Genomic DNA, 25,898 nt, shown 5'->3' on the forward strand with positions numbered 1-25,898 from the left:
ATGTCAACAGCTGTGGAGGGCACTGCATTTATATTTTATCTCCTTGCATGATGTCACACTTTACATTTGCTGACACTTTAAGGGCTGAATAAGGGACTGACTGTGCTACTTAATGAGATGCCTTTCTACATGCTGTAAAGTTAACAATATTTTTATAACTTTCCATGAAGGAAGAGGAGACAGGTGACAGGTTGGAAAATGAATGGGAAAGCTTGTAACGCTCAGCATGGTGTCTGTTTATGGAGAAAGTCCTGCCTTCAATAAAAAGACCCAATCGGGATGCTGGTAAGGCTGCAAGCAAGAAAAGCCATCCTTTGTTGTGGAGATTTGTGCAGTAGCCAGAACCATCAAAAAAAATTTTGTACAATTTTCCCAGCGATTTCATATGTGACAATGACACTTTTAGTTTTGTATTTGCAGATCTCTTCTCGTTTCAAAGAAATAGGAGTCTAGTGTGGTATCAATGGAAATGACTGCTCGGGGACACGGCCGCTGAGTGAACAGACTTTCCTATAAGCACTTTGGTAAAACTTAATTTCTTCCATGCTGGTGGCAAAATGCACAAAACAGTTTCACTCACTACTGTCGTATAGGCAAAGGTATGAAAACCCCCAAGTAAAATGATGTTTGTGAAGTGAAAAGAAGTTAACACATGCTGTACAAAGAACAAACATACATTTTTCTGCCAATTTTAGTGCACTATTTATTTGCTTGGGAAAAAAAAGAAAACATAATATTTTCCATAATTTTTGTAAAAGACACATTGTAGGTCTTATGTATTTATTTATTTTTGTTCCATCCCACAGAGGACGTGTTAAGTTATTTTAACTTAGAAAATCAACAAAACGTCTAACCAGGGGTGCCAAACATTTGTATACGACTGTATACCATACAGGCTCAAACTCGAACTCTGGCTCAAACCGATACGGCAGAACTGACGTCACTGGAATAATAGCTTCACTGGTGTTTAGAGCTGCTCAGGACAGAATATTCAGTCTGCAGACTGCAAGACAGGGGAGAAATGTGTAACTCTAGCGGTTGTCAAATCAGAACAGAGTGGGTGAGCTGACCAATCAGAGAATACAGGGCTCATCGGGAGAGTGGGGTCCCCTTTAAACAATCATTACATTAATAATCTAAATGAGATATGGTAAAAAATCAGTGACGTTACACTTGTGTTTGGCATAGTCTATTAATTTCTGGCATGTTCCACTGGATGCCAGTGGGACAAGACGTGTCTTTTTTTTTCCTGTCGGTGGCATAAAAACATAACGTATTGCCTGCAGAATGCTATTACCCCTGTCTGCAGCAAAGGACCACATCTCATTTTATTGATTTTCTTAAGGTACTGATTTTTTTTATTAAGTAAGGTCATTTCAGACACCTTCATTTGTTTTACGTTCACACTGTGCAGCAAAGACAGAAATTTGGTCACGAATATGGCTTCAACAAGAGAAGGGATATTTCTCATGACTTACATTTCATATTTTTCTCTATTTATCTCTTTATTAAACTCTACTAACTTTGCTTTCTCCACTTATTCTTACTTATACTATGCTACACCACACCATTCCACTGATGTTATTAACATGACTCTGGGTCACACAGCCATGCTGATTGAGCAATTGTTGGCGTGTGGCAGACCAGTCTCAATAGACAAGGGGAGTCAAAAGGGCTCAATAATTTCAGGGCAGATAATACAGTGGGGGTGGTCTCAATCAGTGCGTATTCTTTGACAGTATGGCAGAGATAGAGAGGGAGCAGATCGGGTAATTAAGGGCTAGGAATGATGCTATTGTATAGAGCTTTCAGGAAAATTTAGAGAAAGGGCTCAGAGTAACATCCACTATCAGGGACAGATACACAGGGAGGAGAGCATCATTGACCTTTACTAGCCAATCTTCAATTAGGTACAGCAACCGACTGGACTGAGAGGCCGGCCACGCGTGCATGTGTGTTGGCAGCATCGGTTCCTTCTTCCAGGAACACATTAAAGCCTATTTCCTTTTGGATATGTGTTTACTAAGATTACTTGTCTGTTTGGGGGATATTTTATACTGAAGTGCTCATTACTGTAGCTAAATACATCTGTACTTCACTAAACTCGAAATGTACCAAGTAGGCAAAAGTGAAGCGTTTACGCATCTCAACATCATGTTGTCTAAAAAATTAGGGATGCATGATGATATCAGAATCGTAACGGTATCAGCAGATATTGAGTTAGAAAAAAAAAAAACTTCATTGGACAGATTTGGCCAATATTTCAAACTGATATTCAAAGATGTATTAATTACACAGAATGTTTAGGCAATGCTGTTATACTGAAGTAAAAAGTCAGCTTTTTATTGATTTTACTGCATTTGTAACCCCACACAAACAAAGGTTAAGTGTCTCTGTAGAGCTAATTCAGGTAGTCCAAGTTTCTACATTTTAGAAATGTTTCTTAGCTTTTCCCCCATATTTTTATTTTTCTACAGCATTCGAGCAGCAGCTGGAATTTATATTGAATTAAAATTTCATGATGGATGGACCAACAGAAATGCCTCAAAATTGCCTGAAATAAAATCTCTTAACATCACCTTACATTAAAAGTAAAGAACGTTTTTTGCTTTCTCCTGCAAAGATGCCACTTTGGAGATTATTTTTTTGTGACAGTGATGATTTGTATTCCTTTTATTGTAATTATTTCTATTTACATTTGTATTACTGCAGATAAAAAATTCAATACACCTAATCTCGCCTGAACTTAAACCGATGTCAAACATTAAAGCATCTGCCATGACAATTCTTGATAATGGTAACATGGCATTTTTATGTTACTGAACAAAACATATGACATCTGCTATTACATGTTTATGGTAGGGTTCAAGTGTTACTAAAAACCTTTCAATTTTGCAAAGAATAGCATTTTTAGAGAAAAAAAAAAGTTTTCTAACCAGGAGGAGGCAAAGGTCCCCACCACAATGTCACAATGTTTATGCTTTCCATCATCCTTGGAACATCTGGTTCCCGCAAGGAGCTAAATACGTGAGTGCACACACACACACACACACACACACACACACACACACACACACACACACACAGTCCATCTCCTTTAGTCTGTTCATGCTTAGCAGATGCTGTGTTTGACCGAGTGGAGGTGGTTGAGGGGTGGAAGTCAGATGGTTCAATGGGCTATTTTTACTTGGTGGCGCCGGGGTAACGGTGGATGGCAGTGCCATAACCCCACTGCAGGAAAACGAGCCGTGAATGCCAATCACTTATCGCATCGTTCCAAAAGCACGGAGAGCGAGCTGCCTCAAACCTTAGCCAGCCATGCAGCACCGCAGCCAGCAGCAGCAGGCAGCCTGCTCACAGCCAGGAAGGTCCACGCTGCACCACATCAGGCTTTCAGAGAGAGGGAGGGGAGGAGAACAGGAGAGAGAGAGACTGGTTTGGAGGCCGAGCGAGATGGAAGCTGAAAGTGCAAGGCAAAAGGAAGCATAATAGGGGGAAATATGGACGCTGAGAAGAGGTGGAAAATGAGAGAGAAATGAAAAGAGGATTTTGAGTGGGGGGCTAAAGGATGAGAGAGGTGGGCTGAGAGGCAGACAGAATGAAGGCAAAGGGCTAAAGAGAGGAGAGATGAATTAGGATGCAGCAGGTGGACGCATCATGCCCCTGTTTGAGTGTGTGTGTACGAGGACACTAGAGCCGCTTCTTCACACCCACATCACTCCAGCCTCAGCTCACGGACAAACCTCCATTTCCTGCAACACCCTCACCTTTTTCATACAAGCTGTGGGGGGTTACACACATACACCATATGTGTCACACAGTGTATAAGTAACCCAGTCTTGAGAGTTTTCAATGTAAATATACCCTCAAAAGTACAACAGTGCTTTTAAGGTCCAATTGTATACTGTAAATACATTTTTCCCAGTGGAAAAGTACACATTTGTACTTTTCATAACCTAATGTTTTAAAACAGAACAACAAAATAAAAAAGCCTGGAGATGAGACTTAAAAAATATCATTTCAATAGATTATGGCACAAATATGTTCCCTAACTAAAAGTACTGAGACGTACCCTTGAGGGCCCAACTCCAGTGACATGAGGGGTACTGCCCCAGTGACAGTTTTGTACCGTTATTTCTGAGAGTGTAGCAGCTTTGTTTGATTTGCTAATTTTCTCTTTTATTGTCGATTTCCTTTTCTCAGTAATAGCTTCTTGACAGCTACACATCCTTTCAGACCTACAGTGTTGAGTCGCGTCTTATTACAGTGGAGGGATGGACAGAAACACCTGTGGATTTTTTCAGATCTGAAGTAAGAGTGCAGCTTGATTTACTCTCTGTGATAAAGGTTTTGGTTCTGTTTGTCGAATGGTGACAGTTTGGTCTACTGGTTCTTGCATGGTTGTTAGGAGTCCTATTCTCCTTGTATCTATAAAAAAATAGCAAAAAATGAACAATGAGAACTCACAACAAGCTTTGGAGACTCCTGTTTTTTTCACTTATTTTTCTTTGACTCCCCCCTTCCTTATGCAAGTGGATTATCTCACATCGAATTTCAGAGGTACCTCTGAAAAATGAATAACTTGTACTTTACGGCTTCTGTGGTTAGAAATTAAACAAACAGTGGTCTCGTGTACAGCTACAGTCATGTAGCCTTGATAAAAATACTTCACAAAGTGAGGACTACTTAGTTGGTCTCTAAACAGGCTACTGCTGTTTTTCACTGGTTTTCCTATAATGTCAGGACATTTTTGTCCTGAAAATGTATGAAACCAAATACACACCCACATATCTCACTGTGGCCTGCATTAAAATAATTACACAGCTTTAAGTCCATGCAATCAGCCAAGTGCAAAAGGAACACTTCATTTACAGACTGGACAAAGAGGTACAGAAAATATGAAGAGAGGACTGAAAACATTACTGACCCTCACACCTCCACTGTATTCCAGATGCTAGTGGTGGTGGAACATTTGCCAAGAAAATTTAAAGAATGGATGGGAGATGGCTGGATGGATGGATGGATGTTGAGAACAACTCATTTGAAAGAAGTGGAGAAAGCAGGGGGAAGAGAAAAAGAGAGAAAGAGAAATAGAGAATTGAGCAGAGGGAGGAGGTGGCCTGCTGGGCTTCTGATGGAGGAGACAGAAATGGTGGGAGAGTTTAATAACGGGGAGAGTGAAGGGAGAGAAGGAGATGTGAGAAGAAGAGATATGGGATGATTTAGTGGCCAACAGAAAGACACTAGGGCTGACTGCTGAAGCCTCACATCTCTCTCCTCGCTATGCTCCTTTCAAAAAGCCAAGAACAACACATTTGAGCAGAAAACAAAGTCTGACCTAATGACAAAGAATAATTAGTTAAAGAGCTCAAATCCAACTTTTTTTCCATTTTGTATTTTCGTGTTGAGGTCCACTTATGACATTTCCTTGGGTTCAAAACTTCCTTGGGTTCATAATAATTTTTGCATTTCTATTTTACACCTCTTTTTAACTATTTGAATTGAACAAGCTTTTTGTTATTGTGCCTTTAAGAATTTTTATGTGAATTAACTCTATTCTTGGCTGACATCTTATTCAAACAGAGTGAGGAAATTCAATTTTCCATAATATGGACCTAACATAATCATACACCTAATCTTAGACCGAGCCATGACACTATTGCTGTTGATAATCAGTAGAAATCAATAAAAGTGATGCCCAAATGTTGTACTGTTCTTTTTTAGTTATTCTGATTAATTTGTTAATAAACTGCTGCTTACCATATCAAGATCAAAAGGGTCAGTGTGTATAAAATTTGGCAGACATGTGTTTTTGAGACCTCACATCTATTATAAACAGCAGCCGTTCTAAAAACATATCCCATTATTTGTGTTCTATTTGCTTCATACGGTGCTGAGTGCTTGGACCCCAATACTTGCCACTGTGTTGACGATCACTTAGCTCTCACAGCAATCATAGTCCACGGAAATAAATATGTTCCACATCAATTTCAGATAGAAACTAAATGGCAGCCGACTGCCTAGGTTATTTGGCTAAGTAAGCTCTTTTCACATTTCAGTTCTGACAGGCCTAAAAATAAATTGAGAAGTGTTTTGAAGTGTTCCTAAAATGAAGAACTCTTCAAATCTATATGATTCACATGAATAGAAATTTTCGTCTTTCAAAATGGCAAATTTTGCCAAAAGCTGACAGATTTGCATATATAAAAATCTAATGCCAGTCCAGAGATTAGACATGTATTCCTCAATGGAGCAGACAGATGTCTATATAGGAAACATGTGCTCACACAAACCCCAAACTAAAGCACAACAGTATCCTATGCCATTCACCAGCATTTATGTGAAGAGGGCACAATTGAGACAGCAGACAAGTTCTCATAAACAGCAGACCTGTAATCGCCTATGCTTCCACCTCTGCACATTCTCATGTCCCTCTCTATTTCCAGTCTGACACTTCTGTATCGCAGCATTTAAATACATGTGACAGAGCTCATCTGAGCTCTACCATGCAACCTGTATCAGTCTGGCAAAATGCCAGCCACCAATCTGATCCGACAGCTATGCATCCTGATTTTAAAGTCATTTTATGTGGCGTAAAGGTCAAGTACTCTTGTTGTTCATTTGTTTGACAAAAGGATAAAGTTTGCAGAGATATCTTTAACATGCAAAAAACTGCGACTTTCAAACGCTGTAGCCTGCAGTCAAGGCCGCTGGAGAAAATACAAGAAGGCATTCATTCCCACACAGGCTGGGTGTCCATGGTCACAGAAATAGAAACTTGTACGATGTAATCATTCAACATCTTTGAGGCCAGATTCCCATTTGCAGTTAAAATACACTGTTTCCTTTAACTAATGAATACAGTGAATTGCTAAAGAGAAAATGCAGGCAGATGGTAATGATTTAAGCAAAGAAAGCAACAAAAAGTTCTATAATTAAAAAAGAAACTCAAAATAAAGCAGTAGAGCCTTCTGAGAGGGTTTTCTTTTCCTGAATTTCTCCAGTCTGTTCTTGTGCAGCCAGATTTTTCTATAGTTCTGTAATTCTACATTGGGTGTATGCCCTAGCAGTTTGGGAAGGGGTCAGTGCTCTTGGGAGGTTTTCAGCGGCAGCACTTTCCACAGCCCACTGTGCATGTCTCTCAGAGAACAACTCACATATGAGGCATGTATACACCGCATGGCACCCCTATGTTTGCTGTCATAGTCCTAATTCTGTTACCTGTGTGGTCTTGAACAACAGCAGGTACCCCCTCCTCTTCACTTCTCAACATGCTCTCCACAACACCATCACAGCTCTCAAACCTAGCTCTAAATCATTAGAGAGTGTGTGTGTGTGTGTGTGTGTGTGTGTGTTTTTGTCTTCCAAAAGTGCTGCCAACACAGGAAAACAAAAGAAAAACAGGCCTAACCTTAAATGTTAAAAAGTGCAATTTAAAAACCTCAGAAAGTCAGAGAGCACCCTTCATTGCTTTAACTTCCAGTCAAAACAGCCATTAAGTACAAGATGAAAAATTTTAGATAAAAAGAGAAAACAGGACTCAACCATGACCTGGTAGACCATTAAAAACAGTATTCAAGGCTGGCTTTACTTGGTGAAACTTAAAAGCAACTTTAGTTGCCTAAAACTAAACTGCCCTTGTGTAGCATAACGTAAAGTATCCTAAAAACTCCAACGGTCAAGGAATGCATGGAAGTTATGTTGCATACAACTAGCTGCCTGAAAGTTACGCCTTGCAAAGCCAGCCTAAAGGTTCCCTCTTTGAAAGGAGCGAATCAAGCTCCACACTTGCTTCAGATCTGATGAAAAAAATCACAAGTATTTCTGCCCATTCTGCTGGTGTTCTCAGAATGATGGACTGGCCAAAGCAAATTCCAGACCTCAACTTCAATGAATGTGGATTACTTGGATCATGAGAAGGAGAAAATCCCATGACTGACTAGGTATACCAGGTTGTGCTGTTGGGCAAAGCACTTAACTCCCACTACCCCAGGCGGCGCTGCTCTGCTGGCAACGCTGTGCTGCTCCCAGATCAGCATAGTTAGGCAGCAAAATGACAAATTTCCCTTGTAGGACCAATAAAGGACGTAACATAACATTATAACAAAATGCAACTGGCTTTTAAGACTGAACTTTGGAGGTGTGTACAAATATCCCTGCAGATTTCATTTAATTAATTAACTAATTAAATGCTATTTTAAAAAGAGATATTTTCAAATGTTTCTTAAGGGTCTCTTAAAATATTTCCTAAAAAATGTTTCTTAGGTGTCGACCCTTCTAGGCACTGTTTTAAGTAACTCACTTACCACATTGTACATACATATGCTAGCAAGATATAAAAACAAACTTGTGTGTGTGTGTGTGTGTGTGTGTGTGTATAAAGTATTTCTGAACTAAAACTGGTGCACAGCTTCAATTTCTGCCAGTGGTGCTGCAGCAATTTATCATACACCTCCTCCAACAAACCCTTCTCTCTGTGTTTCTCCAGCCTACCACCCACTGCCAAAAAGTGCTCTGCCTCCACACACACACTCACACACACACAGAGCGCTGTGCCCACCGGGGGCGTCTCGCATTACCACCGCACTTTAATTGACAGTCTCCGTGGAGACGAAGAGGGGAGGCGGCAACAGTAACCTGGAAACACAAAAGACCCGATTTGTGCGTCTGACTTCTGACAGGCGCAAAGAGAGGAAGCACACAGCAGAGAGACAGCATTAAAATACAGAGAGAGAGAGAGAGAGAGAGAGAGAGAGAGAGAGAGAGAGAGAGAGAGAGAGAGAGAGAGAGAGAGAGAGCTGAAGAGTCTAAGGTAGTGAAAGCATGATAAATGTTTGTAAATATAAACTGATAACAGTCTCACACACATACACACATACACATACACACACACTCTCTCTCCCTCTGCCTCTCTGCTCTATCTGTGGCTCACAGGTACAATAGAGAAAAGACATAAGAAAAGAGAGATAGAGTGAAAGAAAAAACAAGCCACAGTGAGTGAGTAGAATGCAACAAGAGAAAGTGAGAGAGAGAGAGAGAGAGAGTGCAAAAGTGAGAGAGAGAATGAGAGAGCAGAGCAATAAAGAGTAAAAAAGAGAGAGAAAGGGAGAAAGCAGTGGAAGAGATACAGAGAGAGAAAGAGAGAAAACAAGACAGAGCAGAGTAAGACAAAGAAAAGAGAGAGAAGAGAGAGCAGTGTAAGAGAGAGAGTATGAGAGAGAGAAAAACAGAGACAGAGCAGAGTAAGAGAGAGAAAATACAGAGCAAATAAGTGAGACAGACCAAGAGTACAATGTGTGTGTGTGTGTGTGTGTGGTGTGTGTGTGTGTGTGTGTGGAGGGGGGGGATATAGGTAAAGAGATGAGAAACGAGTGAGAGAGGGCAGCATGATTAGAAGCTAATTGCTGAGAGAGAGATTTGAGCTGGATTGTGGCGGGTGGGAGATGGGGCTCATTTCTGATGGTTTAGAGGAAGTAGGGGGTAATCCTTCTTTGAAGCTGACACTGCTACACTCCTGCTTTGATGTTCACACCCCTTTCTGCCTCTCCCCATTTCTCTCCCGCACCTGGCGCTGCATGGCTTGAAGAAGAGATGCGTCAGGAGCGTTTTGCTCCTTCTACTCCTCCTTTTCCTCCAATCGCACCCTTTAAAATGACATCTCATCAGAACACACACGTAAGGCGGGTAACAGGGAGCCAGACAAGGAACACTGAACTAAAACAGCGGTGCAGCATGAAGGTGAATGAATGCACTGACAACTGTTAACTACTATGACTAATACTACTACTATTACAGTTTTTATCCCTTTTGCTTCTGTCACTAGTCTATTTCTATACTACTACAACTACTACAGCCACTATTACAGATGCTACACTCAATTACTAGTCTATAACTCTACTATTACTGCTACCACTTTTACTTTTCTACTTAGACTATTGCAATCCCTACTATAACAACTATTACAACTGGTACTAGTTTACTAGTTTATTATTATTAATAATAGTAGTATTGTCACTGCTCCTTCTACTTTTAAATGCTACAAGTACTGCAATTACTGCTACAGCTATATACTGGTACTGTTACTATTATTACTACTCCAATCACTACTACTACTATTACTTGTAATACTATTATTTTATTAAACGGATAGCTCTGGTCCTAAAATCTGACTGGCTGAGCCCCATTCAAAGTCATTGTAAAATCCACGATATACCACTCCTATGACCGCCTCACAACAATTGAATTGTGTATCACTGCGCCACAGCACAAAAAAACTTAATGGTAATGGAATAATCTTTGACTCTCATGCTGCTCACACGGACCACCGAGTATAATGATGAAGTAAGAAGCTGTTTTTATGAGGGGCTGGCGACTTATGTTCTTAATTGGAAATAGGCTCGTCGGCAAGCTAACAGGCTAAAAGATAGCCAACAGCCTAAATGACTCCATCCTTACTATCACAGACTTGAATTACAGTACGGTACGTAAAACGGCAGTATAAAAGTCTAAACACGCTTCAAATGTTTGTGCTACGCTTAGTTGTACCGTCAAACCCAGGCTGAATTTCAAACGGCTCCGTACTCCCTAAACAGTGTGCTATGAAAGTTTAGAAATTCTAGCCTCTACAGCCAAATAGGGCACCATTTATCGAGTACAGATGTGGCTGAGTCCCAAACGACTATTTCTTAGCTGTATTTTGCACCGTTGGGGTGCAGGATCCAGTATCTAAATTTCTATGTAGGGCACTATGTAGGGAGCAGGGAGCTGAGATTCAACCCCAGCATGAGAAGAAGGGCACCGCTGTACTGGTGCTAAAAAAGACTCATGATGGTAATCTGGTGACCAAAAAGTACTTAAAAAGAGAATGTTTCTGCATTAAACTGTGCTGTGTTATCATATGTTCATTCTTATACGACAAAAAAAAATCATGAAATGACCACAACATACAGCGATGGGCTACCAAATGTTCTCCTTATACAGCCGTCCATGGTTGTGTGGCAACAATATCATGCTCTAAAGCAACTACATTTCTTGGCGGAATACTTTATGTTGATTATTAATAATAAGTTGTGTATTTTATCATATTTTATGTTGGCCACCATTTTATAAAAGCAATAAGCCACTTGAGGCTGTGCATTACTGCGATTTTGGCCTGATGTGGCTTATTGCTTTAATAACGGTCACCACTACTACTACTCAAACCAACATTACCAATACTACTAATACTGTCACTACTGTTACTACTGCTATTACAACAACAAGAGCAATTCCTGTAGCCTACACCTGCATTAGTATTACTATATACCAGGAGTTTTACTATATACTAGCAGTATTACCACTGCTACTACTCCTTATGCTACTGCTACTTCTAATAGCTGCATTTCTAGTATCATTTAAAGTAACACTTGTACTTATTTATCACAGGTTATATTTGGATGCATGGTGAGAGAGAGAGAGAAAGTGTTCTGTAGGGGAGAACCGCTCCTGCTGCAGGTGTGAGGTGGCATGTGATTGTGTGTGTGATTGTGTGTGAAATCAGAAGTGCGGCAAATGGCAGGGCAGTGCGTGACAGCCTCTACTTTCTGTCTGCTTTCAGAAAACATGGCCATTCTTACTGCATTCTCAGCTGGTCAAGGCTAATTCCTACAACAGCACCAGTTAACTCATACACACACACACACACACACACACACACACACACACACACGTATGCACACAGTGGGGCCCAGCTGCCGAAGGGTAAGAGGGGCCACTCTGTAGCTCAGTGGCCATGGAGGAGAGAGCAATCACCCCGGATGAGTGGACAAGAGGGCGCCATTAGCTGGAGAGGCACCTGAGGCCAGCCGAGAGAGAGAGATGCATTTACACGGCTATAGAGCGGGCTGAGAGACATACTGACCCTCAGCCCCCCTGCCCCCCTCTCTCTTTTTCTGTCTTTCTCTCCCACTCACTTGCTCGCTCGCCCCTTTTTTCTCTCTCGAACCCACAGCGTTCAGACTGACGGGCAAAGCTGCTCGGAAAGCTGGAGGCTTCTTTCAATCTCTCCTCCTCCCAGTCTGTTCATCTCTGTCTCTCTCTCTCTCTCTCTCTTCCTATCTCTTTCTCTCTCCCTCTCTGACGCAATCATTCAGTGTGCCGGTCTTGTTTGGAATGTTAAATAAAACTCTGATGTGTAATCTGTCGTTTGACAAACACTCCCCTCCAACCGTGCGCCCTGGGACTTAATGCAAGCGATTTGTCACACGGCAGGCACACAGACAGTAAAAAGAAAACACACGAACACACACACACACACATGTGCATGCATGCACAAACACCAGACCGGTTTTTGAATCGAAATTTCAATCTCCATAGACTCTGTATGCAAATGCAAGAAACATGCAAGGACTATCCTGAAGATTGACTCTGATGTGTAGAGGAAGAGAGAGAGAGAAAAGAGAGAGAGAGAGAGAGAGAGAGACACTGCATTTGTCCCCTTTATTATTCTCAGAGTAAAACAGTGTTCAATAGAAGTGAGAGAAAATAAGAAATAGTGAAAATGACAAATTTTTGAAAAAAGCTCAGTGTGTATGATAACGGTACCCCAGCACACACAAACACACACCCCTGTGGATCCCGAGGCTTTTGTTGCATTGTGGGACATAAAAAATGTCAGAAAAAATGCCCAAGATCCAAGTATGAAACACTGGCTGTTCCTGATGCAGTGACAATATGTAGCGCCACCTATTGACCAACAACTTGACCAATTCCACACACAGGCACAAACACACACTATATAGACAAAAGTATTGGGACACCTACACATTACATCTACAGGAGCTTTATGGCATTCCATTCTAAATCCATAGGAATTAATATGGAGTTGGTCCCCCCTTCGCAGCTATAGCAGCTTCCACTCTTCTGGGAAGCTTTCTACAAGATTTTGGAGAGTGTCTGTAGCAATTTTCGCCCATTCATCCAGAACAGCAATTGTGAGGTCAGACACTGTTGTTGGGCGAGAGGGCCTGGCTCGCAATGTCCTAGTTCATACCAAAAGTGTTCTATGGGGTTGAGGTCAGGGCTCAGCCAGTCGAGTTCTTCGAGACTCGTCCATCAGAATGCCAGATAGTGAAGCATAATTTGTCGCTGCACAGAATGTTTCCACTGCTCCAGAGTCCAGTGGAGGCATGCTTTACACAATTCCATCCAATGTGCTTGGTGATGTAAGGCTTGCATGAAGCTGCTCGACCATGGAAACCCATGCCATGAAGCTCCCGGCACACAGTTCTTGTGCTGATGTTAATGCCAGAGGTTTGAAACTCTGCAGTTATTGAGTCAGCAGAGCGCTGGCGACTTTTATATGCTATGTGCCTCAGTAACTTTACATGGTGTGCCACTTTGTGGCTAAGTTGCTGCCACTTTTCAACAATACCACTCACATTTGATCGTGGAATATCTAGGAGGGAAGAAGACTGATCTCTTGCAACGGTACCATGCTCAAATTCAGTGAGCTCCTTAAATGACCCATTCTTTCACAAATGTTTACAAAGGCAGACTGCATGGCTAGGTGCTTGATTATAAACACCTGTGGCAATGGGACTGAATAAAACAGAGAGCTTTTGCCGCTTAGTTTCCCTGTATAGACTTCGTGGACTGGGGAAACTTTATTACATACTATATCACACTCTTATTTTCAAAAAATGGGTGGAAAAGTTTTCCACGATGGGCCCCTTAATGTTAGTTCACTTCACCATGAAGTTAAACTACACAATGTCATATAGTAACAAACAAGAATAAAAGAACTTATTTCTAAAAGCCATTTGCTGCTCTAGCATCGGGTGATATGAAAAAAGGGGGATTCTCCCTCAGAATTCTCTGCTGACAAAATAAAAAAAAATCATAAAATCTATACATTTCACATAAACAACACATTAATCTTTCAAAATTTGCCCCGAGGCAATGAGTTTACATGTATGACAGCTCAAATATCTCATTTGATTACATCTATGGTGTTATAGTGGCTGGTGCAGCATATCAATAAACCTGCAAATCATTCATTTTGTTCAGTGCAAGCTTCCTTGCATTCATGGTATTCAACAGAGTCAATCTATTCTCAAGGAAGGACAGAACTGCTGGAATCTGATTTAAAAAGAGCTGAGCAGAATCAGTGAAGCTTCACTGAGTGTCCTTTACAAAACCTTGACTCATTCCTACTGAGGATTAGCCTGCTTTGAAAATACATACAAACTTTCTCTCTCCCTCTATCTCTCCCGCACGCCCAAGCATATGAGTACAGAGCCTTGTATTCTACCTTAGCTGATTTATTTTTTTTATATTCAAATTCTGACCAATCGTTGGCATTAATCTGCCCTCTCTGTGTGCCCTGATGTGATGTACCGCCACTACACAAAAACCTAAAATTCTTAATTACTCCCACCACACTGCAGTAACTGGAATTTCAGAAGTTCAAGTTTGCTTCAAGGAAGTTTGTGCTGCCTCATCAGATCTGTGTGCATGTGTCTATTCCTCATTCCTACAGCAGACCTTGGTTTGCCAATCGTAGTCCTCACCCTCTGTCCATATGAACTCTGAGCCCATCCATTCTATCATCACGTGCATGCACCACAGACAATAAACACAAACCTTAATTCCAATAAAGTTGAGCCAGTATGTAAAATACTAATAAAATACAAAAACAAAAGATCAGAAAATTCATCTCTGACCAGTATTCAATTGAAAACAGTACAAAAACACAATATTTGGTGTTTTACCTTATTTTTTTTACAAATTTGCTGCCTGCAACAAAAAAGTTGGAACAGGACCATGTTTACCACTGTGTTGCATCATCCTTCCTCTTAACAACACTTGGAGACTGATAATTGGAGTCTGAACAATAATTGGAGACTGAAGACACCAGTTTTTAAAAGTAAACTTTTTTGCCATTCATCTGTTTTTCAAGTCTTTTGCTGCGCTATCGACTGGGTCCTTCATTGTTATATTTTGTGCTTCTTAATGTGCCACGTTTTCAATGAGAGACAGGTTTGGACTGCAGGCCGGCCGGTTGTAACACGTGCAGAATGTGGCTTAATGTTGTCATGTTGAAATAAGCATGGACGCCCCTGAAAAAGACGTCGTCTAGAAGGCAGAATATGTTGGTCCAAAATGTGCATATATTTGATGGTGCTGACAGTGTCATGACATACTATGACAAACCCTGTCCATTTAACTTTACACTGGTAACAATCAGGGTGATTCTTTTTATTTTGGCCCAGAGAACACAATGTCCATTATTTCCATAAACAATAAACTCATTAGACCACAACACACTTTCCACTGTGTATCAGTCCGTGTCAGATGAGCTGGAGCCCAGAGAAGCTGTTTCTGGACATTGCTGACACATGGTTTCCGCTAATGAATGATGACAACAGTTTGTCAAAGTATTCTCAAGATCGTGTGGTGATTTCATCACAGCTGCATGTTTTTAATGTTATGCCATCTGAGGGATCGAAAGAGGAATCAGATGTGTTATTCGGCCTTGTGCTTCACACATAAAGATTTCTCCAGATTCCTTGAATCTTTGGATGAGATTATGCACTGTAGAGGTTGAAATACCTAAAATCATTGCAATCGCTTGCTGAGGAATGTTGTTTTTAAACTGTTGGAATATTTGTTCACACATTTTTTGCCAAATGGCATGCTTCAGCCGATGCTTGCTTATAAAGGACTAGGCCTTTCCTAGATGCTCCTTTTAGACCCAAGCATGACTGCACCTGTTTAAGATGTTTTTTGAATAGTTCACAACATTCCCTGTCTTAAACTGCTCCTGTCTCAACGTTTTTGGAATGTGCTGAAGGCATCACTTACAAAATGAAACTATGTATATTTACAAAAAATAAAATAAAAAAAAACAATGAAGGATGATAGGGTAAAGCATTAAATGTCTTGTCTTTGTATTGCTTTTGTTTGAATACAGGTCAAAGTGGATTTATAAATCATGGCTTTCTGTAGAAATTTGCTTTTCACATACTGTCCCAACTTTTTTGAAATTGACATTTGTAAATAAAATAAAGGAATAAGTGTCTGGATGGATGGATGGATGGATGAATGAATGAAAGAATGAATGAATAAATAAATGAATGAATGAAAATACCTGCTTCTTAGAAAACAGCAGGGGTGCACTTGTCTTAATACTGTGTTTGTGTGTGTGTGTGTGTATATATCAGTCGATCAGATGTTACAGCTCATCTTATTGCAGTACAGGCCTCATCAGCACAGAGAACAGGGAAATTGTTTTTGCTGATACTGTGACTGGCTGATCCTCTAACCAAATCACAGCACAAATATCATTTCCTCTTCTTTTTATTCTATTACCTCCACCACTCAGTCATTTAGATAGCTGCTTATTGCCTTTCATGGATGCTTGAGTTTGTGTGTGTAGAAATGCTGAACAGCCTCTTTCATTACTGTTGCACACAACAAGCTCAATCATTCCCTACAATGTTCATGGATTCACTTATGCCTCCCACTATTCACGCTTTCATCACAGTTCAGTGTCTCTGTAAGGGCGTGATACCACATCTGAAGCACTGGAACTGCACTGTAATCCTCAGAATCAGACTCTAAACGGACAGAATTATGAAGTGCATCCCAAACAGAGGTGGGCAATATTAGCGATGTGCATTTTGTTTCATTTTGATATTTAACTGCGCTGGTTTGGCTTTAGCAGCTTGCATTCAAGCCCCTTCCCCCGCCTCTTGTCGGCACTTGGGCCCAAGCACTGACCTCATGCTGTCTCTTGCGCATCCTCTCATTGGAATACTTAGTATATTTTAGAATACTAATAGGTTCAAGCTCATTTGTGACACACAAAACTACACTGCTACAAAGCGCCTCACAAATCGCGTTTTTGGATGTACTGAGAAAACCTGTGTTTTCAATGGAAACACATTTGATATAAATCAATCTATATAACCATAACATAAGCCACCCAAGAAGAGTTAACTATTCAAAAGACAAACTTTTAAGTGCCGGGGTTCTTTAACCTTTGTGCTTTAGTCCAAGTGTTCCCAAACTAGGTCAAGTAAAGCAGTGACAGGGGTCCACAGCAATCAGGGAAAACCAGTTGTTGCAGCAGGTTTTGCAGGAAACAGTCTGCCAATCATTTATGAGTGAGGGTCCTCAAGCAGGAACTGGCTTGCTGAAATGGTGCTTGAAATGAATATGTTTGCAGTGTGCTGGACTAGACCAAGCTACCTTACTTACAAAAGGGTCCTTAATCAAATGAGTTCCTGCCTCTTGCTATTAAAGTGAGTAATAAAAAGCAACAGGTAGCTCTACTCATGCTATTTCGTAACAAATAATTTTGAGCTCTATTTGAGCTCAACTGTGGTGAAAATTTCAGCATATTCTGATCAAACTGTGCATACAGAGGCTTATATTTCTGCCTCCATGGTCCATGGTGGCAGTAACACAATTTTCATACTCACTCACTTGAACCACACACATGTTTGGCTTCATACAGAATTTGAAACTCAAAGGGGACCAGTCAGGCTGTGAAATAGTCTAGATCAATTTTCCAGAGCTCTAAATAAACATTCACAACTTATAATCATGACATTTTGCGCTATAATTCCAGAGATATTGAATTGTTTTAATACAGAATCTTGATTCCTACATGTTTTCAGTTGGTGGGGGGCATGGCTATATCGGCACTACCACATCTAGCACAAAACATTTAGAACAGCAACTTCAGTAAGAAGGACTTTTCAGTCAGTATCCACAACGTTTTTGTGGACACTTGACAGAAACAGAAAACCCAAGCTGAGGTAGGCTGCCTGTGATAACCGAGCTAACAGTGTTCAGCTGCTAGAAAGAGTGCCTGCTTAAGGTTACAAAATGTGTGTCTCCGTTCAAAGTTACTTATTACCTAAATCTACTATGGCTGGTTCTGCAGTCCCAGTTGGGTTGTGGATACACCCAAACTAAGAAATATGGAGGTTCTGGGGGGTCTGGGACCTCCTAATTAGCTTCTTGCACCCCCCCGAATGTCTCTAAATCAAAATTCTTCGTAGCCTAGCAACTGAAACCATACCCAGGATACCTCTGAAAAACTTTACAATATGCCGCTGCACATTTGTAAATTTGAAAACTTGCCCAATTTCCCAAGAGTTTGGTGGAAAGAGTTAATTGTTACTTATTTCTCAAACCAAAGACAAAAGAAGTTATGTGCAAGATCTCAATTAATTAAAAAAAAAAAGCACAAAACCAAACTAAAAAAAAAAACATTTTCTAGAAGAAAAATGGTTAAACCAAACATTAAGACATCAAGACAACATAAGAAATCCCCACATATCAGGGTATATTTCGCATACTGGATACACCGTTTCTGTTATGTTAGTTTGAAGGGGTTGAGCTGTTGGGTGGGGAGTGTATAGACCCTGTATGCCAGGGAGCTGAGTTCTCTCTCCATTTGAAACATGACCAGTGTTGTTTTAACTAAAATAAACAAATAAATAAATAAATACATTTTTAAAAATTTCATTTAATTTTTCCTCATACTGCACATAGCTCATTTTCTTACAAAGTCAGGACACTTTTGTCCTGAAAATGTTGGCACACAGGGAAGCTCATACCTGCTGAACACAGAGTCTTTGGTAACAGTAAAGAAAAGACTTTATACTGATGACCTGATAAATAAGACCAAATCTCTGTCTCGCCCGCCTGCTTCTCCTAGTGACATGCGCTCAGAATACTACACACAGCTAATCACACCAGGCCCTCTTTTCACTTTCCTTCCCACATTCTCTTTTGTTGCATATTCACATGATGTGAATGTGAAAGTTGCACAATTTTTACCTGCATTGACCTCCAACAGCCTCTTCTTCCTCTGCTGCCGCTCCTGCTTCTCACGCTCGGCCTTCTCTTTGGCTGCCCTCGCTCTCCTCTGCTTCTCCTCCGCCTCCCGCCTCCGCCCGTTCTCCTTCACCGCTTGCTGGAGGGGAAGAGAGAGAAAGACAGATGACATTGAGATGTTGACAGTCAGACAGATACACAAGCAGACAGACAAACATACATATCAGACAATCCCAGACAAGCTCACTGGTGCATAGCCCACAGAGCAGGATCTGTTCACAATCTTGGACAAGCTTGAGCCAACCAAGAGAGAGATAAGTGAAAAGCAAGAAGCATGGAAGGTCACAGTGCAGGTAGCAGAGGCAAAGTGAACAGCAGCAGAACATCGTTTGGATACTTAGCAATACGAGCAGGAGAAACTGAAAGAAAGGGGGCAAATGAAAGAAGCAGAGAGGAGAACGCAATGGAGGAGAGAATAAGAGAGGCTGTTGAAAGCAAGAGGGAGAGTAAGAGGGATCTCATTAGCACAGTCACTCTTTTCTGTGATTCTGACAGCCTAGGACCACTTTAAAATATTTCCAAGAAAATCTGAGGGGTAAGTACAGAGCATATTTTTCCCCACCTCCCTTTCTTTCCTTTCTTCTTAAGCCATTAGCCGCTGGAGAGGCTTGTTAGAAATTCGTAATGCCTGTTTTTCCCTGAGATGAGAGTTAGTTTTCTAGGTGTGAGAATACAGGCAATCAGGGGAAAAAAAGAAGCAAACCTGAAAAACATCATTAGGGCACAGTCACCCCGGCCTTCCATGTGCTCGCTTCTCTTTCGTTTCTTCTCTCTCTCGAACCTCTCTAAAAGCTGAGACGTCATTGTTGCTTGCGTTCTTAAATACAGCATGTAGAGCTTTGAAAATTACACATCTCGCACAGACATAAAGGACGGTCTGCGGAACGAGAAAAAGATGAGTGGGTCTGAAAATGCCTGAAAGGTGTCAAACACACAGACAGGGTATCTGTGTGTGCGCACGCTTTATAAAAGCCTCTTGTGGACACAAGTGCATAATGCCAATGGCAGGTTTGTCTCCTGGACACTCTGCCTTGGAGCGTCACAAAGCAAAAGCGCAAGATTACATACTCTTTGTGACACTGACATATTAGCTGAAGGTACAAAAGAAAAGTTCCAGCAGTAATTCAGCAGTAATTCTCATTTGCCCAACAATCCATACAGTAATGATAATGGCTTAGTGCTTTTTTTTTTTTACCTAATCTCTATCTTTTCAACCACTATCTATCTATCTCTGTAGTGCATGGTCTATTACCACGAACAAAGCTCGCTAATAACAGAAGCAAATGGCCAGTTGCTAAATTCCGTCAGTTAATGTTTAAAATGCGTGGCGCAAATCTGCAACTACACTCATTACACCCTAATAGTAGTTTTGGATTAGACAGACATGAGAGAATGTCTTATGAAAACCATTGCTATGAAGTTTAATGCAACTTTTATATACCAAAGTAACATAATTGAATTGAATGCAACCAATCACTGTCCAAAGATTTAAAAACATATCTCCAAAATAGTAATTTTACAGGCTCCCGAGTGGCGCAACCGTCTAAGCGTTGGCCCTATCATCAGGAGATCGCGAGTTCGATCCCTGGTGATGCTACAGCCATCCATGACCACGAGTCCAAGAGAGCACAATTGGCCTCGCTCTCTGGGTGGGTAAGATGGTCCCCCCTCTCCCTCCATCACTCAGAGCAATGCCAGCCAGCGCAGGCGTCTGTTAGCTGACGTAACAGAACTGGCGGTTCAGCTATCCAATGTTAGCGTTAGCGGCAGTTCAAAAAGATGCATCGGCTGGCTTCACAGGTCTCAGAGAAAGCCTGTATTAGCCTTTGCCCTCCAAGAGCTGGTAGGTTTGGGGGTAGTAACTTTACAGAAGCAGGCCAAAATGTTCTTACCCGTTACTGTAAATTAACATGAAGTTTTATTCTGAAGCACTTCTGTTGGTCTATGCATCATAAACTTTCATACAATGTAAAGGACTGAATTTCAATTTGTTTGAATCATTTTGTTTTTATGTTTTGTTCCTTACTGTTTCCTATAAGGAATCTCTGTACACCCATAGCACTATGTTAACATATGTGTAATACATTGCCACAAATTCTTGTCGCTGGAATAGGGATGTGCATTCAGACCATTTGAGGTTTTTGAATGGCTATCTGGTTAACCATGGAGAAGAAAAAAACAATGGGCTGAAATTTATGTAGAGCTGTGCTTACCTTTTTAAGTGACAGCAAAAAAAATGTTGCGTCACGTACAGGAATTTGTTTCAAACTAATTTTTGTTATCCAAAAATAGCAGTGGGATGAGCTAACAGCTAACAACTAACAGCTAGGCTACAACTAAACACTGAAAGCAAATGGACGAGACGCACGCAAAACCTTTTTGCTGAGATAATGTGAATGCACTTTCATTAGCAAATATGAGCAAAATGTTCATGTTTTACTGTTCCATTAAAACAAAGTCACAGCTTCATTGCATTGTTTGTCTAAACATTTTCTGGGTGTTCATGTGATGAAAAGCAAATATACTAAATTCCCAAATGTCCCAAATGGTTAACTGAGTACTAGAGTACCTGTGCACATCCCCACTGGAAAACGAGTCTCAGCCTGAAAGAACAAAATATACAGATTTAAATACTAATTTCCAAATACCACTGACTGAAAACTTTGGTGAAAATCTTAAACAAAATTATGTTTTGCATAAACATTTACTGACAGATTTCTGGAACTGTGTGTATTTGAAGTCAACAGGGTTTTGCTCTTCTCTAAGTACAGGGAAAAGCTCAAATTATTCTCTGTGGATTGGGGTAATCGAGCGTACACTACAGATGTGGTATACAGAGATTAGGCTGAAAAACGCTGGAATTTTCCTTTAAGGGGTGCATTCTGCTGCCATGAAAGCTGGCAATCATTCCACTCTCCCACCTCCTTTAATGCCATGTGTGTGTCTTATCGAGGCCTCAAATTCCTCCAAAGCATTTCAATAGCACTCACTCATCCTCCTCTTATAACTGACTGTGAATTGAAAGTCTTCTCCAAGTCTCCAGCGTCAACCTGCATGGTTATATATTCGCTACGTGGCTTAAAGATCTAAAAGATCCAGGCCTCCACACTCGTGCCTTTTATTAAGCTGGATATATGAGTATTGACATAGTGTGCGGACGTGGTATAACTTATACGATAACGTTAATGGCGCTTATTCCCCGCAGCTTGTGCAGGGTTATGGCCACAGTCTTCCGCTATCACAGTAAATCCATAGGAAGGCAGCGGATGCTGGGACAGACGCCTCTAAATCACCTTAAAGCAGCTTTCCTGTCCCCAGCTCCATGCCCGGGCCTCGCTCTCGCCCATTGCTTTGAGCGTTTTCATCAGAATTAGGAGGGAGGGGGAGCACTGGAGTGTGAACACACAGCCAATGCATGCACATCAATATCAATGCAAGTATGAAGGAAAGGACAAGAACACTGATGTAACAATGTTCAAAAGGGTCAAGCTTAAGGACAAGAGATGCCAAGCTTTCATTAGAAGACTGCTGAAGAGTTACTGCCATTGTCAGTGCTCAGTTTTTTATAAAACCAAGGCTTTTGGTAGAACTCACTGTTCCGCAGCACCACGCAGACCTGGAACACGCTCCAGTTATTCATACAGCAGCTCCCCTCTCCAGTTGAATATAAACAAGGTTCTGATTGTAATACCCCAATAATTTTTTAATCATGCAAATGATTTAATACTGAGTGATCATCCAATATTTGTCATTTTCTGAACTGATTTTTTTTAAACACCATTTTAGCATGTTTTGAATAGTCATTAAGTCATTAGTACACCCCTCACATTTCTGCAAATATTTTATTATATTTTTCATGGGTAAACACTATAGAAAAGAAACTTGGACATAACTTAAAGTAGTCAGTGTACAGCTTGTATAGCAGTATAGATTTACTGTCCTCTGAACTCAACACACAGCCATTAATGTCTAAATAGCTGGCAACACAAGTGAGTACACCTCACAGTGAACATGTCCAAATTGTGCTCAAAGTGTCAATATTTCGTGTGACCACCATTATTATCTAGCACTGCCTTAACCCTCTTGGGTATGGAATTCACCAGAGCTGCACAGGTTGCTACTGAAATCCTCTTCCACTCCTCCATGATGACATCACAGAGCTGGTGGATGTTAGACACCTTGCGCTCGTCCACCTTCCTGCCCCACAGGTGCTCAATTGGGTTTAGGTCCGGAAACATACTTGGCCAGTCCATCACCTTTACCTTCACCTTCCTCAGCAAGGCAGTTGTCATCATGGAGATGTTTGGGGTCGTTATCGTGTTGGAAAACTGCCATGCAGCACAGTTTCCGAAGGAAGGGGATCATGCTCTGCTTCAGAATGTCACAGTACATGTTGGAATTCATGTTTCCCTCAATGAACCGCAGCTCCCTAGTAGGGAGCACTCATGCAGCCCCAGACCATGATGCTACCACCACCATGCTTGACTGTAGGTAAGAGACAGTTGTCTTGGCACTCCTCACCAGGGCGCTGCCACACATGCTGTACACCATCTGAGCCTGATCTTGGTCTCGTCAGACCACAGTACATGGTTCCAGTAATCCATGGACTTCTTGGACTGCTTGTCTTCAGCAAACTGTTTGCGGGCTTTCTTGTGCATTAGCTTCAGAAGAGGTTTCCTTCTGGGACGACGGCCATGCAGACTGAGTTGATGCATTGTGCGGCGTATGGTCTGAGCACTGACAGGCTGACCTCTCACTTCTTCAACCTCTGCAGCAATGCTGGCAGCACTCATACGTCCATTTTTTGAAGCCAACCCCTGGATATGACGCTGAACACGTGGACTCAACTTCTTTGGTCGACCCTGGCGAGGCCTGTTCCGAGTGGAACCTGTCCTGGAAAACCGCTGTATGACCTTGGCCACCATGCTCTAGATCAGTTTCAGGGTGTTAGCAATCTTCTTATAGCCTAGGCCATCTTTGTGGAGAGCAACAATTCTATTTCTCACATCCTCAGAGAGTTCTTCGCCATGAGGTGCCATGTTGAATATCCAGTGGCCAGTATGAGAGAACTGTACCCAAAACACCAAATTTAACAGCCCTGCTCCCCATTCACACCTGGAACCTTGTAACTCTAACGAGTCACATGACACCAGGGAGGGACAATGACACAATTGGGCACAATTTGGACATGTTCACTGTGAGGTGTATTTAGACATTAATGGCTGTGTGTTGAGTTATTTGTGTTGTGTTGACAGAGAGAGAGAGAGAGGTAAGAACATTCAAAATAAAAGGAGTAGTTTAATCATGATTAACAATGTTTTAAAGAAATGCAGCTAGCTTACGGCAGACGAAACACTGGCATTACAAATATTACACATTTGGTAACTAATGTGCTTCGCTAATGTGTCACCTCAACAACATTTAAATAAACTAAAATATTTAGTAGAGGTGGCAGGCTGCAAGTACTTGTCGTTTTAACTGTGTTCAGGTTCACAGTGTTTAAGAAAGGGGTACTGGAGTCAAGCAGAGTAGGGACATCCACTGAAATGAAAGCCAAATGAAAAACAAAAGAAAACCAAAATGACCAGACAAACTAGAAACTGTAGCCAGTTCTACTTAGGTTTCCTGACTGAAGTTTCAGCTTTACAAAACCTAACAAATGGAACTACGGAGGCGATTGACAACTTTCTCTGTTAAGGTTTAGATATGCAGGCTATAAATAATCCTTGCACATGTGTGCATGAAGGTATGAGACAAATGTGTGAAAGATTACATTTAATGTGTAAGCCTAAAGTTAGCCGGGTAAACAAGAAATTCTACTTTGTGAGACAGGCCCCAGCTGAGAAAAATTACAAACAGGAGGGGTAGAGTGATAACAGCAGGCAAAACAAGACTGTAGAAAGCATAAAAAAGGCATCCACTGACAATGATCGGGCCAGGGCAGGGAAATCATTACATTGGCTGACTGAGTCATTAAATATTCCTTGATTGGCAATGATGCAGATCTTTCAAAGTCAGATCAGGACATTTCAAATTTCTGGTAATGCATAAACTGGTGGTGTAGTTATTTTCAGCAGGAGTAAGACCGGTCAACAACCTGAGAAGTGTCACTCTTTTCACCAGAGATGGAAAAAAAAAACACTCCATCTGTATCAGAGAGATCATCAAATCACTTGTAGCCGTCATCATGTCCCCTCCAAAGAAGGTGATGTCGCTGGTGTCCTGACCCAGGCTCTCAGCGGGGTGGCGGAATGGAGATGGCACAATTGCGCCCTAGCTGTTTCATCAATTTATGGTACTTCACACACGTGGCTCTTATCCAGAAGGTTCTGGGCAGCGAGGCCTGATCTGCTCAGTGGCTGACAGGGAAGTCGATGGTATAGCACTCGTGATGTCGGCCGCACACGGCTCCAACATCAATGGAGCAGGCCGACTATAGAAAAGGCATCACGGGACAGCATTTAAGAAGCAGCTAGAGCCCAGAATAGCGCACATCCGACGCAGTGTATGGGACCATTATGTCCAAGCTGGCCTCACCAGAGTCACAGTAATTTTCATTCATTCAAATTGGGATAATGTTTTGTGTGCGCTTGGTCTCAGATATAATAATCTGCTCAGCAGGAATTCCACCACTTCAGTATTGAGTGAATGTGACTCTGAAGTACTCATGCAATTCCATTCCAGAACGCTCACTTGAGCCTCTACAAAGCCTGGCCCAGTTGCTGCTGGCAATGAGAAGGTTTATGGGCTGCAGAAGCGTTCACATGTCCACATGCCTTTGGGTGAGCCAGTGGCTTATATCAGTCCCTTACCCTGACTCCTGGACTGACCCTTTCCAGACATACAGTAATGATTCTGAATAAGACTTCTTAGACTGACAAAATACAGTCTCTGCTTAATGTCACTTAATGCCCTCATATGGCAATTAATTAGCTGACAGGTTTGGGTCACCGCATGCAGTGGTGGGAATGTATATACACACAAACACAAACAAACACAAGTGTGAA

At 41.4% G+C, this 25,898-nt stretch overlaps 1 protein-coding gene across 1 annotated transcript in view; it reads right to left on the reverse strand.

Moving 5' to 3' along the window:
* The window catches only part of diaph3 (diaphanous-related formin 3), a 433,509-nt gene that overhangs the window by 96,433 nt on the left and 311,178 nt on the right, over positions 1 to 25,898 (reverse strand). The window contains exon 26 of the mRNA XM_036586844.1: positions 18,835 to 18,970. Coding sequence (XP_036442737.1) covers positions 18,835 to 18,970 — 136 coding nt within the window. The remainder of the gene's footprint in view (positions 1 to 18,834; positions 18,971 to 25,898) is intronic.

This window comes from Colossoma macropomum, unplaced genomic scaffold (assembly GCF_904425465.1).
Source record: "Colossoma macropomum unplaced genomic scaffold, Colossoma_macropomum, whole genome shotgun sequence".
Lineage (NCBI taxonomy): Eukaryota > Metazoa > Chordata > Actinopteri > Characiformes > Serrasalmidae > Colossoma > Colossoma macropomum.